The sequence below is a fragment of the Solea senegalensis genome, linkage group LG10, assembly GCF_019176455.1.
Source record: "Solea senegalensis isolate Sse05_10M linkage group LG10, IFAPA_SoseM_1, whole genome shotgun sequence".
NCBI lineage: Eukaryota > Metazoa > Chordata > Actinopteri > Pleuronectiformes > Soleidae > Solea > Solea senegalensis.
In genome coordinates, this window is record NC_058030.1 from 15,830,260 (window position 1) to 15,848,819 (window position 18,560).

The 18,560-nt window shown below is 42.0% G+C and overlaps 1 protein-coding gene across 3 annotated transcripts in view; it reads right to left on the bottom strand.

Annotated features, from left to right (window-relative positions):
• Positions 1 to 2,335: 2,335 nt before the first annotated feature.
• Positions 2,336 to 18,560, bottom strand: part of bicd1a (bicaudal D homolog 1a) — a 29,383-nt gene continuing 13,158 nt past the window's right edge. Inside the window, exons 2-10 of one of the 3 annotated variants that reach the window (XM_044035192.1) lie at positions 16,240 to 16,452; positions 13,032 to 13,184; positions 12,000 to 12,497; positions 9,524 to 9,910; positions 8,605 to 9,366; positions 8,352 to 8,503; positions 7,718 to 7,928; positions 5,833 to 5,908; positions 2,336 to 4,435 (exon numbers count right to left, since the gene is read on the bottom strand). In XM_044035192.1, coding sequence (XP_043891127.1) covers positions 5,861 to 5,908; positions 7,718 to 7,928; positions 8,352 to 8,503; positions 8,605 to 9,366; positions 9,524 to 9,910; positions 12,000 to 12,497; positions 13,032 to 13,184; positions 16,240 to 16,452 — 2,424 coding nt within the window. In that variant the 3' untranslated portion in view covers positions 2,336 to 4,435; positions 5,833 to 5,860. Of the gene's footprint in view, positions 4,436 to 5,832; positions 5,919 to 7,717; positions 7,929 to 8,351; positions 8,504 to 8,604; positions 9,367 to 9,523; positions 9,911 to 11,999; positions 12,498 to 13,031; positions 13,185 to 16,239; positions 16,453 to 18,560 lie in introns of all 3 variants that reach the window. The other 2 variants (XM_044035191.1, XM_044035193.1) reach the window with 2 other exon arrangements.

An 18,560-nucleotide genomic window follows, 5' to 3' on the forward strand; every position in this document is an offset into this window, starting at 1 on the left:
CACATCTATGTTTATACTTTTAAGATAAGAACTGCAGAACAAGTGGATCCTTTCAGCAGCTTGATGAAGGGGAAACATTCGTCCAGCAGGTGGCAGCATTTCAATGAGAACGCGAACATTGATTAATTTCAGGTTGAGCTGCTCCTGCACAAAGCGACACTGATGTGAAGGCCATGGTATACTTTCCGTGACTTGGTGAATTTCACTGTTCCCCTCTGTGTCGATATTTTTGGAATGTTCCACTGTGTTTATCAGTCGGCCTTCTTCTACCACATGGAGACAAACATGTGGTCACTGCTGCCTAAATGATCCACACATTTCTTAGATGTTCTGTTGATGCTCTGTTCACACCTGTTGTTAACATCCGACCTGAGGGATCTGATCACAGGTGTTCAGATGACAACTGCTAATGCTAATGTGATGTCACTGCTCCACATGTAAACACACACACCTTTCATTTCATTTCTCTTCACTTACAAATGATGTTGTTTTCTGATTGTTACAGAAAGACAAAGAATCCAGGAAATGTTAATGTTATTATTTTCTCCATTAATCGAGTATTTGTTTGGGCCAGAAAGTGTTTCTCAAACCTGGAAATGATGATTCTCAAATGTCTCTTTTTTTTCCACAAACCAAAAATAATAAATAAAATAAATAGTATTGTGCATCTCAACACATTTCCATGTCAGGTGTAAACTCACAACAAACTATTGTTTTTTAAAGGAATGAAATCATGCTTTGCATGGTGGATTTGAACTAACTAGAGCTGGACTGGCACCACCTCACAGTTGCCAACATATCTACCACGCCACAAACCCTTTTGATAGCTGGAAGGAGCTCTTGGTGGTATTCAGTCTTCACTGTGGCTGTGGAACCTTAAACATTGAAGTATAAGGGAATTGAACCTTCAACAACAGGACTGAAAGGCAGCGCTCTAACCAGCTGAGCTAACTGTCCACACTCTTCTGCAGGTTTTCTCAGACCAATTCACTCTCTGTGTTGAATATTGTGCTTAAAAACTTGCCTCATCCAAGATTGGAACCCCTGATCTCAGGAACTCCAGTCTTTGACTCAACCACATGAGCTATTTGTCCTCATGTAGAAGCTCTTAAACGTTGGACGTCTTTCAGTAACAGATGACAGCTGTCATAGGGTGATGGGCAGAGTACACCCTGGACTGTTCAATACGGGAACTAGGTAAATTTCCATTGTTCTACTTTAAGATTCAGTTCATGTAAGATTCGAACCCCTGATGACAGGAACTCCAATCTGTTGTTTAACCACATTAGCCACGTGTCCTTTTATGCTTTTGTTGCACAATTTGGAAGTCTTTCAATAATTAATAATAAAATATTTACACATTGGCTCTCACACCTTTAGAAGTCTTTCATATGAAAAAAAAAAGAAGTCTTTCATATAGTAGATTACCCATGACTTCACAGACCTTAGCCTGATTGACCAGGTCAGTTGATCAATTTAGAGTGACCAATTAACTTAATCCCCATATTGCATGTTTATTTATGTTTAAATAATAAAAAAAAAGGTGTAATGTTTTTTCTCCGCCGTCTTGTATGAGTGTTGCTCCCCTTGTTTTCTTTCCTTGCACACGCCCCTCACCTGGCGATCGCGTCAGAAAATTGTCCAGAACCACTTTGCCGCTCTCATGGACCTATCGCTCCTGATATCACCATGCCAGGTTGCCGATTCAATGCCAACTGGCTTGAAAATTATGAATATAAAATTTGATTTAAAAAAATTTAAAAAAAGAACATCAAGCTGTATACAATGGGGGAATCAGCACTTACTGACTTCATTAAAAAGAACATAAATGTTGTTGTTGTCCCAACACAAGCTTATGCTTCCCTTCCAGATCACAGGTAGTCTTCTTCTTCTTGTCTTGTCCGGTCGCAGTTTGTTTATAGGTCACATATTCAGGCTTCAAAAACGTGTTTTATCGTCTTCTTATGTGTTGTTGAGTCAAAATTCTGATTAATTTTAGCCAGGTGAACCTTGAACTGTGACAGATTTCCAAATTTCACAAAGTTAAACATTTTTAGTACTTTTTGCTCAGATGTGAAGTTGGTGAAAATGAAAGAAATGTTTCATCACATCGTCTAGTTAGTCTAGTGGAAAAAAAAGGATACAAGACACCCTCTTATAGTCTCTGTATATATGTTTTAACATAGTAATGGAAAAAAGCAGCCAAAATGCTCTGTGTGCGAAAGGTTTAAAGTGGTATCATTAAAAACAGTTATTAATTACTGTGTGTACACAGTCTGCACTGATAGTTAAATACAAAATGTGGGACAGAGAAACAAACACGCACAATCACATATAAATTCAAGGACATGTCTTTAATTTACTTGTGAAACTCATTAAATGCTGTTTTAAAATGGAGGAAAAACTGTAAAACCCAGTAAAGATACAGCTATCATTCCGTTTAAAGCAGTTTTTTTTCTGCATCTTCCTTTCACTGGATTAGTTATTCTCTATCCATCACTTCTATATTGTGCCAACAAATTCATGAGAGTTAACTCACCAATGAGTCTGCACAAGATCAGAAGCTACCTTTGGAACTACAGATATACATATATGTTTTTAATCACTCTGTAGTTTCACAAGCAACAACCTACACTGTTAACAAGGACAAATTGTACATACACAGAGAACAGAAAGAGTCCACTCAGTCTCTGCGGCTCTAATGGGAAAGGTTTAGTTTTTTTTTTATCCGTCACTACACCACAATACCACTGTATGTAGTTTTATCTGTTTCACATCCATGTGGAGGAAGTACGAAACCAGAGCAGTGAAAACAACATCCACATTTAAGACATTAGAAAGGTGTGAGAGAGAGGGAACTCCGTTACATCCATCTGAGTCAGACATGGTCATCAAAAAAGTGTTTTCGATAAGAAATGAAATCTCAGTTCTGTCAAAATAAATCGACGGTAGCTCTGTGTTCCCGCTGTTGCTTTGACAAAGTTGATTCTTGCCGTCTTATTCTTACCGTCAGCCTGCTGGTTAAGTTAATTGTGACAGATATGGTTGGAATATTATGTAAATCCTTTTCCAGCTCAGTCCCTGACTGGTGCAACTACTGTATTGCTATAATGCATACTGTATAATTGTGCTTGGACAGTACTATAAACTGTTTGGAGGAAGCATGTCATCTCAATAAAGAGACGTTACAGTGACATATAAGGGCAGCTTGAAATACTGTCAAAGTCAATTTGAGTCATATCTTTGTCCTTGTGGGGGAAACTAAAGGGTTGAGGAGGTGACAGATACAGTGGAAAACCTCGCAGAGGAGACAAAGCGGTTGGAATACAGTGTTGACGTGGAGGTGACAGTAACCAAATAAGCCTTTGAGGGTATCCTCAACTGAAAGCTAATGATAAAATAAAGAGGTCAGATCACTCCATGGTCACCTCAACCTGTGCAATTCAAATGGCTAAAACCCAGAACAACAGCCCTAGTCCTGAACTCAAACTTCCTTTTATCAAAGACTGACAGACGCAGCCATATCCTCAGTCTGCTGAAAAAATAAATTAAACTAAACACAAGTATAAAATAGTCTTAATGCACATGATCTGCAAAAAAAACCCTCTTATAAAAACATAGGCATCCCAAGAAAGACTAGTGGCATTAAACAGGTAGTTGAAATCCAACCCTCACCACTACAGCGAACAGTTCTCTTGTAATAAAAAGCTTATACCTTCATTTGTCTGTTAGCAAAGTCAAACCCAACGTACTCTCACACCCCTATACGGTATATCTTTGATTATACTGATAAATCTAACCAATGTAGGGTTGTACAGTGAAGTTATGCAGGTTTTAAACCCGTTCAACAGGCCAGTGAATGAGGAATTTCTGCTTTTTGTTGCACTGGTATTCCTTTGTACATGTATACTATCACTTTACTCTTCACCTTCAAAACAGGATTTGATTTTCCATCCTGAAGAATGACCAACCAACACAGAAAAACATTCCCATAATAAATAATTCAGAATCTTGCCACAAATCAATACGCAAATAAATAATCAATAAATAATAAATAAATACTTGTGGGAATAAGGGAATGGATTCCCCTGATTTGTCTCTGGCATTTTTTTCCCCCAGGACAGGAGCAACCCTGCTCTTCTTCTGCAACCCTTTTGCTGTGCAGCACTTGGGAGTTGAGGGTCACAGAGTCCATCAAGCACCAGGCTGGACTGTATATGATTTAGGGACTTAAATTGAACGAACTGCCATCCAGAGATCATCTGTCTGCGTGACTCCAATCAGACGCAGGGTCGAGCCTGGTGCCGCAGCAGGTTAGGATCAGTGCAGGTGGGATTGTTGGACCAGACAGTTACACGGGTCGCAGGGGGAGAGAAGGTTACTGCCGCTGGACAGAAGTGCGTGGTTATCCTGAAGGTCTGCCAAAAACTTAGGACTGTAAAAGCACAGAGACACAGGAGAGGAGAATAAACAGAGCTGAGTGCAACTGCTGTAGGGGAAGCAGTGGCTGTAGGGACAAGGTTTCATCAGATAAACAGCAATGCAACCTGTGACAAAGACCAAAAGACTGTGATTTGCTTAAAGGAAAAGTTAGACAGTTTGGGGGTGAAAAAAAAGCAGGATTTGTTTTAAGATTAAAATGCAAAGATTGTCTCCAATAAATATGTTGTCGCTGGATTGGAAGCCTGTTTTACACTTTGGATCTTGTAAAAGATTGGAAATTTGTGATCTTTAAATAAATATCCCAAACAATCTAACTATTCCTTTAAAACCACCCCAGGTTCAAGGGGAGGGGAAAAGAAAGCAACTGAAAAATCGAAATGTGCTGACACGGCTTGAACCAAACGTTACCTCTGTTACCTCGTGAATATCTTTACATTTGTGCAAAAATAACAATGGACCTTCCAGTCTCTTGGTAAAGTCAAACATTAGCCACATGTTAGCGACTGAGAGCAGTGCTTACAGTAAACTTCCTCATGGTTTTGAGCTTAACTGTGAATTACAACAACCGACTAAGCTGCATGTGACATATACAGTAAATCACAGCTGTGCTTTCCCAGTGTTGGACAACTTACTCAAATATTTCTCCAGTGTTGGATCAATCGCAACTTGTAATTTTACTCTATGCATTTGAGCATTCACTTCTTCTATTGCTTATCCTCCACATGAGGGTGGCGGGGGGCGCTGGCGCCAAGCCCAGCTGACATAGGTCCATCACAGGGCCAGAAACAAGCAACCATTCACTCTCACACTCGCACCTAGAGCGTCAAATTTGCCTAATCCCAAAATCTGCATGTTTTTGGACCGTGGGAGGAAACTGGAGAACCCAAAGAAACCCCACACACACACACATGGGGAGAACATGCAAACTCCATGCAGCAACACCCTTGTTCTGACCGGGTCGCTAACCGGGTCTTCTTGCTGCATTTGCATGACAATATTACCATAAAAGTCTGGAGAGAAAAGTATAGTGACCATCCAAAGTTAACCTTGCACTTTGACAGCTTTGTTAGTACTATGACATATAGCATGTGTGTAAAACTGCCATGCACACCTGTACATGCAAAGTGAAAAGATATTCTTTCACTCCCTTGTTCAGGGAATTGAGTTCATTTCTTATGCAGAGCTCGGACTTCAGTCTTAACCTGATCTTAACTAATTGATGTTAAAGTGTAAACGCATGCAGGGCCACTTTAAAGTCAATGTGTGATAGGCTACAACTACTATAGATAGATAGATAGATAGATAGATAGATATTTAGATACCTAGATAGACAGATAGATAGATAGATAGATGATTCGACTTCTAGCAGCAGGTTCTACATTGTGTTACCTGCGGGCTAGGGAGGCTCTCCCTCGCCTCAGTTGTGGTGAAAGTGACGATATTGAGGCAGCAGGCTGCTGACAATCTACAAGAAACTGATAAATTAGACAGATATATAGAATGGTGACACTCAGGGTTAGACAAGTGTACAGAGAAAACAGGGGGGGACAAGACAGGGGAAGGCCTGTCAGAGATGAAGATTCAGACCTGGCTGGACACTACGGTAGTGATTGGTTCTCACAGGTAAAACGTACCAGTGTTAATAGTTTTTCATAATGGTTGAGATCATCTGAGACACTGACACAGACAGAACAAGTCTTTGCACAGCTACACAGTCGACACTGGACGAAAATGGCACAAATGACACAAAACATTGACGCCTTCACACACAAATCCAACATTACATTGATTTCTGACGCACAACAAGAGACAGACAGATTGGGACGAATACTGAACAATCCAGTCCCGTTCAACTCCTGAACACCTGCTACTCATGAGTCATGTGGTTATTTTTGGTTACTTAATCTAGTGATAGATCCTTTGTACAACACCTTGTTCCATGAAATATCTAATCAGTTTTACTACTTGGAAATGCAATTACTTGTGGCAGGACAGGGCAGGACAAGAGGTCAAACCGCAGAGAGAACAGAGAGAAAAAGAGAGAAATATGGCCACACAGTGCCATCTAGTGGTAAATGGGCAGCAGCACAAGTGTGTTGTGACAGAATGGTCACTGGTGCAGGAATCGATGGATTTAATTTGCGTTTCTTTTGTATGCTACAGAAAAAACATGAAATGATGAGCATTTGTTCATTAGTGTAACACACTTTGTGTCTGTCAAACTGTCAGACTTTACAAGATGTGACCATAATATGAGACGTGCAAAGACTTTACACCTAAAGGCTTAATGAAATAGGTTTTCAGTGTAGCGAAAAATGTGAAAACAAACTCTAAGTTGTAATTTACAAAGTCTCCCACAAGGAGGTGCTGTGAGCCACTGTATGTTGAAAGAAATGCTGCAGGCCTTTTTTGCTTGGCTTTCACTTTACACTGCTCTGCTACACTGATACACCAATAGTGTAGAAGAAGGGGTTCTATTTGTGTTGGCACCTATTCAGAAGTCAGACAAATGCCTGGTGCAAAATTATGAAGGGTGTGACTGTCCTTGGCTCTTCCCTGAGAGCTTCTGCATGTTTCAGTTAGAAATTGGAAACCAGATTTTAGCATTTGTTGATAGTGAGGAGTTACTGGCAGGGCTGTAGTTGCTTCAGCGTGTACAGAGTCGGCCCAAGCCTTTATGGGGCCCTAAGGTGAATTAGATCTGGAGGGCCCACCACCTTGGAGTAGCCAGTGTTTGACAATTATTCATGCAAATGTAACAGTATAAACAGAATTATAGTTGTGTTACTTACACCAAACCAGTGTCACACTTGTTTTTATTTATAACATTACAAGGCAGTAAAATCCCAAAAGTGTCCAAGTATTAATCTGCACTAAGCGTAGCGATGCTGAACTATAATCAAACAAGAATAAACAAATAACTTAAGATAAACCCAGTTGCCCCTTAGTTTGCTTATGTGCTGGGCCGGCTCAGGGTCTGTATGAACAGTATGTCTTAATACTGTATAAGGTTTGATGCTCAAGGATGTCCAGAGACAAATTGGAGCATCTCCATCAGGTGGAGCTGAAGCTCAGGTCTGGATTGTGTCAGAAAGTGAATGGATGAATGGATGAATGGATGAATGGTGTGGTTGCGGTTGTGGTTGAAATGCACACACATGGATTAACAGGTGGTTAACTCTACAGAGGGAGGGCTACTGAGGGTCAGGGAGCTGCAGGGAGTGGAAATGATCTGAGCGTCTGGGTGGAGTCGTGAAGGCACTCTGTGACTTACTTTGGGCGGGCTGCTTTTTATCTTGGGAACTTTAGCGCCGCGGCCACGGTGAGTCTGCTCATGGTCAAACTCCAGATCCTCCAGGCGCTGGGTCAAGGCCAGTTTCTGCTGAATAGCCATACGCAGGAGCGAGTTCAACGTCTTCTTCTCATCCTCTGCTGCGGCCAGCTGCCTCTGCATCTCATCCAGCTGGGTGACATATTCATCACATCTAGGAAGAGGAAAATAAAAATGATATAATTCTGTTAAGACGCAATTCCTTATTTGCATTAAAGTCATAGTGGTTAGCTTTTAAATATAAACAAACGTCCGCTGCCAATACCAAATTTGTTCACACGATGCTAATTAAGCCGATCGGCTCCATACGACTGATGTGTTTCACGATGAGAGAAAGGTGGAAGCACAACAGCCACATTCTGTGTGTAAGTAGGGCAATGGCTGAAAATACCATTGCCCTACGACTGTATGCAGCTCAGTAGAAGTGGCTTCTACTGAGAAAAATAAACCTGGACGTTCAGTAGGGCTGGATAAATGTTTTTTTTGTAGCTCGAGATCACATAAACATACATGTTTCATCAGGGCAGGTGATAGAAGTTGTGCACTGGAGCTTTAATACATTAAACTTCTGTCTCACCTTGTGGCAAACATGGCTCTGAGGGACGAGAAGGTGGCAGCATCTTCTTTCAGAGCCTTCAGCTCATTTCTCAGCTTCATCATAGTTTCTGTCACCATTGACTTCTCATTCTCATACTTGCTCTTCAAATTAGCGAGCGCACCCTCCGCTGTCTGTAAAGGGGAGAAAGGATGGTTGTAACTCGTCAGTTTCCGTGGGAACCACACGCAACAGCTTTTTCCCTTTTGCATTAAGAGCAAAGAAGAACCTTCACCTGTTTGTTAGCCTTGAGCACCAGCCTGAGTGTGGCTATCTGCTCTCTCTTAGTGCTGAGCAGAGACTTGAGCTTGAGTATCTCCTCCAAGCAAGACTCTTTGTCTTTGTCAAGCATCGGTGCCAGCTCCCTGGCTGCAGCCCTCTGCCTGGACAACTGCAATGAGCGGTCAACAGCCTTCTGCAGGTGTTTGATCTGATCTCTGATGATTGCATTCAGGTTGTAGATATTCATGGGCTCCTTCCGCAGGTCCCCGCCTGCCTCTGAGGGCAAAGGTGATGGGCATGGAGAGATGCTAATGACCGGAGAGGCTGTGAGGTTGCGAGTGGGGCTGCTATGACAAGAGAGCGGAGAGTCCACCGTGTTGGCTGTAGTCTCATTGTGATGGGCGTCTTTGGATGGGGAGTCCATGAGAGTGCGGGGGGACTCAGAGGATAACGCTGCAGATACTGCAGCAAGGCGTCGGGCCAGGCGAGGTGAGAGCAGAGCCCGAGGGTCATCAGAGCCTTTCAGGCTGCCATTGCGTGTGACGCGGCTCTGGCGGTAGTAGTCCAGCATGACGCGATTCGGCGTCTCGTTGTTGCACAGACAGACGTGGTGATAGAGCTGTGCCAGCTCTTCGCTGAAGGTAACCAACTCATCCTGTGCAGCGTTCAGCATCTCATGGCTCTCTGTGGCTGTGTTTGTTGCCCCGCGGAGCTCGGCCTCCAGGCTAGCCGCCCTCTCCCGCGCGTCACGACAACGGCGCTCCAGATGAGTTACCTGTTTGAAGAGATCAGTTGGACAACTAGATGTTACATGATATAAAATGTCAAATAATAATCCTTTTTTCTCCTGTGTATACCTCTGCTCAAATACTAAACACAGCAACATTATTACTATTATTTTGAAAAGGTCTCAACATGACTGCGTGAAACACCTGTTCAGTGAGTGACTGGACCCTGTCGTCACTCTGGTTGTCTCCTTGTCCCTCCACAGCCTGGTTATACTTCTCCTTCAAGGCCTTGAGCTCTGCTTTCAGGTCGATCACTTCCGTCACCGCCACCTTGTACTTAAACTCCAGTATCTCGAACCCGTGGATGTCATGATCATGTTGACCATTGGCTGGTGGCGACCCACCATCGGGCTTCTCACTCTCCTGAGGGTCATCGAGCTCTTTGTCTCCGCTGAGACGTTTAATGGCATTGGCGCGTTCGGTGAGGCGGTGGAGCCGCTCGCTCTGCTCGGTCAGGGCACCCTGTGTGTGCTGCAGCTGGGTCTGTGACTCCTGCAGGTTCATGAGCAGTGCCGCCTTCTCACGCTCCACCTGTAGGAGACATGTTATTCCGTCAAAACGCATAGTTAAACAAGTGTTTCATGATGATCATCAAAAAGATCCTTCAGCATTTAGCATTTACACACAACATCCTTATACCTACATTTATTATGTGACTCTCGTGTTACATTTCACTACTATTTTACTAGAATATGAACAGCTACTGTCGATGTTATGTTAATAAATGGCTTTAAAAAAAGATCCTGAAGGACAGCCATCAGTGCAGCAGCCTATTCACCTGGACTTTATGGCCAGATGGACACCATTTCTCTGTGTTTGCAAAAGTAAATCACCTGAAGGGCCGTGAGACTGCAATAAACAAGATTCACTTGTCTGATGAAAGTAAGATTGAAAGTTTGGCCTTGATTCAAAGTGCTATGTCTGAAGGAAACCATTTCGTCGTCCTCTCTATGGGGCAGAATGGTGGTGGTGACAGCATCATGACTGCAGGGACCGAGAGAATGATCAGAGGTTGATGGAAACTCAATCAATCAAAGCACAGAGATGTCCTTAACCCTGATTTCAGAGTGCTCAAGGCCTCAAACTGGGCTGAGGATTCACCTTCCAACAGGACAGTGAGTGTGGGCAATGTATCATCATTGGTTAACTGTTGTTACTGACTGTAGAAAGGTATGCACTGACATTTTGGTGCAGCTTTCTTTTCCAAGTAAGTAGAAGCCTGATGCAAGTGGAACTTTGCAGGATTTTTACCCTAATGTGACAGCTTTGGAGTCATAGTGATGGTTAAATGGCTTGTTGCAGGGAGGTCTCCACTCCCCCTACCGTCTTATAGTGGAAAACCAGCCTTGCAAGATCATGGCCGAACTCAGAGGTCTCATGTGAAGTCAGATCTCACGACCCACACACACACACACACTGTGTGAGAGTGAGGATAAAGCCGTAGACACAAGGCAGAGCTCCGTAGAGGAAAAGGCTAAAAACGGACCAGACTTGCAAAGTTCCGATCAAACTTGGAAGAGGAAAATGGATTAGGGAGTAATTGTATCTACTGAGAGAGGCACACTGCTAACATAGCAGCTCATAATCTAATTTTCTACTTCCCAATGGGGCCAGCGAGGGCAAAATGTACAGTAGTCTCATAATTAGATTTAAGCATGACTCTCATCTGTCCATGGTTTATATAGTGTCCACAGACTGGACTGTGCATATTGTGAAACTAATTATGAATGAGATTATACACCATTTTAGTACCTTTTGATAATTGTCAAAAGTCAAAAAACTTCTAGCTTGTTTCCTTTATGGATTCATATTATTAGATGAGAGTGTGTGTCCCACGATGCCTAAGAAAAAGGGCACATTCACCAGATAAGACATAAACTCATTAGGAGTCACATCACCTCTTCCATCATAGTTTTTTTAAATGCTGATTAAATATTATGATGTATAGAATGTTGACGTCAAGAATAATTAAACCATCACAGGCCTGTGTCAAGTTCCGTTGCCTATTTCTTTGCTTTGGAAAGGTGAATGACCCTTTTTTTCTTTTCTAATCTTGGCACCTCGAAGATAGGTCTAACTGATTTAAATAACAGAGGGATGCATGGGGGGTCTTTAATAAAGAGGGATGAAAGGTGACAAGTTTGAAATTGGAGGGGAAGATAAACTAGACAAGCCAACCCCCTGTTTTAAAAACAACTGTGAGGGCAGTCTGAAGGGTCTAATTTTCAAAATCCTCTATGACAGTTGCCATCCCAGTTTCTGTCCCCTTGTCTCTGAGCTAAAAGCAGATGTCGTGCGTGTCAGTCTCTATCTTGCATCTGCTCCTCCTGCTCAATCAACGCTAATCAAGCTGACAGGGCATCGTTCACAACAATCTACCACTACAGTCTTTATCTGCTGCTGGACCAAGGGACAAATTAGCCAGAGCCTGCATTTTGTATTTTTATGTAGAAGGTCACTATGCAAATGAAGAAGAATGACAAAAACAGAAGCGTGTTGAGGAGAGTATCTGAGGTATTGCTTGTGTTGGGCACCCTGAGAGCAAATCCTACTTTTTTTGTTACTTTGACAAACAGTGAGATTTACTGATCCTGCTTGAAGGCCATTTTCTATGACTTGCCTGTAGCAGCTGCTGTTTGAGCTTCTGTATCTCTGACAAGTTGAGCTCACTAAACAGGTCCGGCACAGGGTGCAGGGCTTCTCCTTTCCGGCCCTGACGGTACTCCCCATTCATCTTCGTCAACCCAGTGCCTGTATGAAGGTGACCATTGCGCCAGTTGCTGTCCTCATTATTGCCATTAGCAGCAGGGACTGTGCTGCCACTGGTGCCGTTGGTTCCATTTGTCTCCTCTGGGAATTTGAGGCCCTCAACGCCAGTAACAGTGAGCGCCAGATGGGCCCCTGCGCCGTAGACGCTGTCACTCAGGCTGATGTGGTGGGCGAGTTCCTTTCTTAGGTTGTTCTTCTGCTCACGCTCACTCTTCAGGGCATCTAGGGCCTCTTCTAACTGACCCTGAGAGATATCCTTAAGACGTAACGCGTCTTCCAGCTGGCTGTTGAGAAGTACAGTCTCCTCCTCCAGCACCTTGATTTCATGTTTGAGTCCCTCATACTCAACCTGAGGGATAAACAGAAGGAAAAGGAAATATTTAATTCATTATTTCGATTCTGGAACATAAGAATCCAGGCCGAACAGCTTTTGACTGAGTACCTTGATATTTCTAATGTAATAATATACAATAAATTTATGTGACTTTAGTGAATATAGGCTTTTAGAAATAATTAATCTAATCTTATAAATGTGGGCTGGATAATTTGGCCAAAAGAGTATGAGTTAGTTTTAATTCTGATACAAAGCAAGTTAAAAATATTCCCTTTAAATCAAGTTACAATGACCAGTCATTTTTAAATGCAGCCAATACACAATATATAATTAATCTGAGTAATTGGAAATGGTTCATGTAATCCCTTCTGGTAAGGCAGATGAGTAAAATGAGCACCATTTAATAAAAGGTTTCCCACAGTTGGCCTGTTGGTTTCAGTTGGACCATGTTTGAAGATGGTTTTAATGTTATGAGGTCTACTGTTTTAGAAAGATGAAATGTTTGTAAAAGTTAAATTGAAGCTGTGAGTAGAAAGTCATCATACTGACCTGGTTCTGCTTGAGTGTAGAGACCAGTTTCTGCAGCGTGATGTTCTCCTCCTCCAGCTCTGTGTAGTCCTGAAGAAGCCTCGTCTCTCTGAACTTGTACTCCTTGATCTCCTCCCTCATCCTGCTCCTCTGGAGCTCCAACATCTCATTGCTCTAGAACCGAGCAGAGAGAAAAGCAGTGGGAAGAAAGTTGAGCACAGACCAAAACATCATCTCTGGTAGCACTGATGATGGAGAGATTTATGAAAATGTTTTATGACACCCTCTCCCTCCCACAGAGATCATTCTTTTTGGTCACCTACAAGACAAAGAGTCTCTGGGTCAAATGCACAGACCACAACAGTCATACTGTATGCTGAGCAGTATACTGTGCAGCATACTGTGCAGCAGGCAGCAGCTTGGTAATCTATTGATGTGTCAGCAAAGTTCCTGCTGACAAAACTCTTAATACAACATTTTTCCTGAAAGAACAGGTGAATAGATAAACACATTCTCTGTTGGTTTTACAACTCAGACTCTTTTCACAGGAAGTCAGAAAAGACAAAATAAGAAAATAAGGGAAACACTTAAACATTACGGTGACAATGTAGTAATAGTATGGTAGTTGTTGTAACAGGGAAGCATTATCACATTAATAACAATGGAAAATGTGCGTGGGACATTTTGGTGTGAAAACACTGACCATATTAATTCTTATGACTATGCTGGATACCTGGATTTTACTTTGGGCATAGCATGGCATTATTGTAGCATCATTTCTTTATTACCACACAAATACACTTTATATTACAGCACAGTACAGTAATTGTATGGTGATAATTTCCAGCTTGGTGATAATAATTTAATAGTGTGATAATAAGGAGATAATGATACATGATACCAAGTTATTTCCAAAGTACTGCTTAAGTAAAAGCTTGGAAAAGAAAATGACTATATATCAGTGTAATACGTAATGTAATTACCACATTATAAAGTTGAAATTCCCACATACATTTTACATCGTTATTAGGAGACTATTCAGTGGTTAACATAGAAATTAGATGGTATTACCTCCATATTTGAAACGATAATAATCATATAATTAAAATATTGTTGTTGTTCTGTAACACAATACAAGTACAAGGCAGATGGCTGGTATGAAGCGTCAAACACCAAATATAGGAACTATGTGCGGGCATACGGGTGTTTCTCTCACTGCAGTGCTCCCTGCAGCTCCCTGTGCATATGGCAGAAGTGCTGACCCAGAGCCCATGTGAAGCACTCTCAGGAAGAGGGAGCTTTCACGGCACAGTCACAGACACACTGAAGCTTTTTAGAGGCTTTAAACCAACTGAACCTCTCTATATATTTATGTGCGTTTAGGGGTGGATGGCAATTTTTGGCCTGGCAACTGGACTGAAACTAAATAAAGACCACTACTATCCAATGAATCTTTTGATTTGTACAGTGGCTGACAGCAGCTCATATACTCTTGAAGCTAATCGTGGCAAAGTCCAGTATAGGTCAGTTTCAGCTGTCTCTCTCTCCCACTCTCTCTCTCAAATACACACACAAATTCTTAGTGAGGAGAATCATAGACATAATGCATTCCCGAGCCTCTTACTCTAACCATTACAACTAAATGCCTAACTCTGAATGGTTTATACAATTTCTGGCTACAGCAGTTGAGTCACTGAGAGTGTGGCATATGACACTGGTCCTGCTACAGGAAACAGCTGAAACCCCCTGACCTGGTGTTCATATGACTGGCTGTAACTGTGACAGCTTTGATTCATCAGTGAAACATTGGCAATTATGGCAGAAGTCCAGCCATGTTGTTTTCACTCATCCTTACCAGTAATGTAGCTGGGGCTCAGAGGAATAAAACACAACCACGCAGCTTATTCCTGACAGGATGAGTGAATGTACATTCGTCAATTATTGTATGATGTACACCCACAATCGATTCCTGACAAACACCTGATTGTCATGGTGAAAAAGATGACTCCTCCGCATTATTGAATATTGTATGTTAATGCCGTTTTTCAAAAACACAGAGTAGGCATCATCAGAAAGCCAGGATCGTGATGCAAACAGGTGCTCTTAGGAAAAATAACACCTCACCAAGAAAACATAGAGCAGAGGAGACCAATGATATGATCAGTTTCCTGTGAATATTGATTTTGTTTAATGCTCCATTATGTGGAATATCTTGACAAGTGTACCCTGTTAATAACATTGTGTACATTCAGTTTTTTCCCGGCCACAGTCAGACTGATGGCAAATCAAAACCACTGAACTCTCTGTAAATTACCAGACACTACCTCACCTAACCATGTGTAACATTATGTGCAATATTCCCTCCCTGATAAATGTGCAATGTCAGAAATGTGCAATACACCCCATAATCTGCTGTATAACTGAATATTTCTTTATTTTTATTTCCCCACATCTTCAACATTTTTTTTTTTATTATTACTTTTATACTTATATTTATATTTATCCTTAAGTGTGTTTATGTTTCGTACTACTGACTCGCAGAACCCGCACAAGATTTCCAATGTGCCTGGACTTTCTGTTTAAGCACAAATGGCAAATAAAAACCTTGAACCTTGAACCTTGAACCTTGATTTTGACATTTGAAACAAACGACTGGACATCACAACTCTCACTGATGAACTCATGAATGGACGTGAATGTCGTGCCGTGTGATGAGAGCAGCCTGGCTCACTCTGTCCCGACACATGTGCCGAGCTCAGGGCATTTCACTTATTCCCCAGCTTAGCACCGGATTTGCCCCCTACAAAGGGGGGGGTCGTGGTCGCTGTCTGACCCCTGCTCGAACTTTTGCACTGGCCGACACAGTGGCTGCAGACTTATACATTTGTGAACACATGCTTGCATCTGTCACTGTTTCATGAGAGGCAAATGGACTTGATTAAGAGAAGTCGAGCTTGCTTCTGGTTGTTTTGATTATCAATCATCAGGAGGAAATCTCATATGCACACATTTTCAGCAAGTGGCCCTTAAATAAGCAGACAGTGACTCCTAAGTTGTGCTAGGCGTGCTACTAGTCAGTGAAGCATCCATGCCTGTGGGAATGCCACACTGAGCAATGAGTCTTTACGTAACAGAGGCTGTGCAGCCTTCACCCACTATCTGTACCATGGTTCGTTGATGATGACAGGTTGTAAAATGTCTTGAGTCGGTGAGTGTGGGAAAAGCTCACCTCTCGTAGCTCCTGTAAGAGCGCGTTAAGTCGCTCATTTTCTGCCTGGGCATTGGACGCCACAGAACGACTTAGCGTCACCTCCGTCTGGAGCTCCAACAGACGGCTCGTGTAGTAGGCCTCTTTAGAAGCGGATTCCTGCAGCAGCGTCTCCTCATTGGTCTCCCCATTCTCTGCCACCTTACGCTGATTGGTGTAAACCTGGCCAAATGCCTGGGGAGGAAGAAAAGGGGGGGAAGGTTAGAAGATTCTACACAACAAGAAATGAATAAAATATGAAATATTAACAGATATGACTTAAATATTATCATAATCACACAAAATTGAGCCCATAATATGGATTTGCATCCACTGGTATACAGAGTAAATCTTTCACAATTAACTCCTTGGCATACGTCTGATTTTTACTCTGTTTCTTTGAGGGGTGTCCCTCTGGGACACCTGCTTCTGTCTGTGTGGGATGCTGTTTCGCTGTGATCAATAGACACTGTGTTCCCATTTTCCTGACACGGCTTTTCACAGCATTGAGAGCTGCCTTGTCATGATAAAGGATGTGAGGCCTGATTGAGAAAATCAAAGGTAGCATCAACAGCTCAACAGGCCCACCACAGTATAGCTGACATACTGTTCCAACCTAATTCAGTTACAAATGCACAAAAAACAAAAAACTGCGTGGACCGACTCGCTTTCTGCTGAGCAGTTACTTCTTGTAAGGTTGAGAGAATAATGTATTATTTAAAGGGGCAAGGCGGTTGGGGGGTCTGGCTGAGGTGTGCAAATGAAAGAGTAGAGGAGGAATTATGTAACATTACAGATGCCAACTGCTATAAAACACAAAACAGTAAAAGAGTAAGAAATCTATCATTTACCTTATATGGACCTGTTTTTCTGAATTCAGACAGACAAGTAACGATGTCCTCTTACTGCTCCTCAGTACCTGCACAGCTGCTGCTTTAGTACCTCATTAAATACAGTACACTGCTTCACTTTCTCAGCGGGAGAAATTAAGGATCGTAACACCAGTGTCCTCTGTGAGTGGCTCAGTACAGCCTTATTTGAAAAGTATTTCATGGTTTACAACTGCCAAATGAAACTGTAGACAATACTGCAAGTGCAGTTATTTCAGTCTTCAGGATTTGATTCCTGGACAGAGCCACTGGACAAAATTGACCGTGCAACACAAATCATAAGGGATCCATTTATCCAGATGTATTAATAATTCACACACACACACACCCAGCCTTCCAAATCCTACCTCACTATAGCGGCAACATTTTCTCTCTTCACGATGAATCATTTATAAGCAACACGCAACCATTATTTGAAGAAGACATGAGCTTCAGTGTGCTGCTGTCCCTCCTTCCCACTGCATTACTCATTTTTCATTTTTATATTTCCCGTTGATCTATGAGCAGACAAATTATATATATGTATATATATAGAGTCAGACAAAGGGAATGTACTTAGAAATCTACTTTAGTGTATAGAGAGTAGGGAGTACAGAGAGGAGGTTTGTCTTATAAAGCCACTGTGGAGATAAAATATTGAATATGATGAGACAATTTACCACCAGAGATACAAAGGCCACATACTTTTATCGACCACTGATCACAAGTCTTACACCTGAGCTGCTGTACAACGTGTCAAGAAACACACATCAGCACACTTTTTTTGTTTGTAGAATTTTCAAGGACATGGTCAAACAGCTACACTCAATAAAAATACATCTACTGCTGTAAACCAAGTAAATTAAGCATTATGCATTCAGTCAATGCATGAGTCCCTCAGTGGGCGTATTTATTCCAGTTCGATAGATGCTTTTTGTTTTCTCTTTGAAATACAAATGTGAATATTAGCATATGAAAAACCAAAGCCAACAATAATTAACCCAGTATAGCAAAACCTCTGTAAATACACAGAACATTTCAGCAATCAAATTATCCTCTGGGTTTTTGCTTTCGCGATGACCACAAAACCCTCATGCACAGAGTAATGCATTAGAATTCTCATTTTCCATCTCTATTTTTCTCTCCCTCTCTCTCACACTGTCCTCCGTGCCCTCTCTCACTCTCTGGGGCACAGTGTGACTGTAGTGAATGATTGAGTGGGAGGACCTCTAGAACAAAACAGCTGATTAATTCTACGCACAGTGCAACTGAATGTGCTCGCAACCTCACTTAAGATAAGAGGCTCCCAATGCCTGGGCACTGCAGCCCTCACAGCAACAGCTGAGCCTGGCGGGAGGGAAAGAGAAAATTTGGTCTCAAAGGGCCCAGCTGAGGTTGAAGACAAGAGAAAAAAAGACTAAAAAGAATTAACAT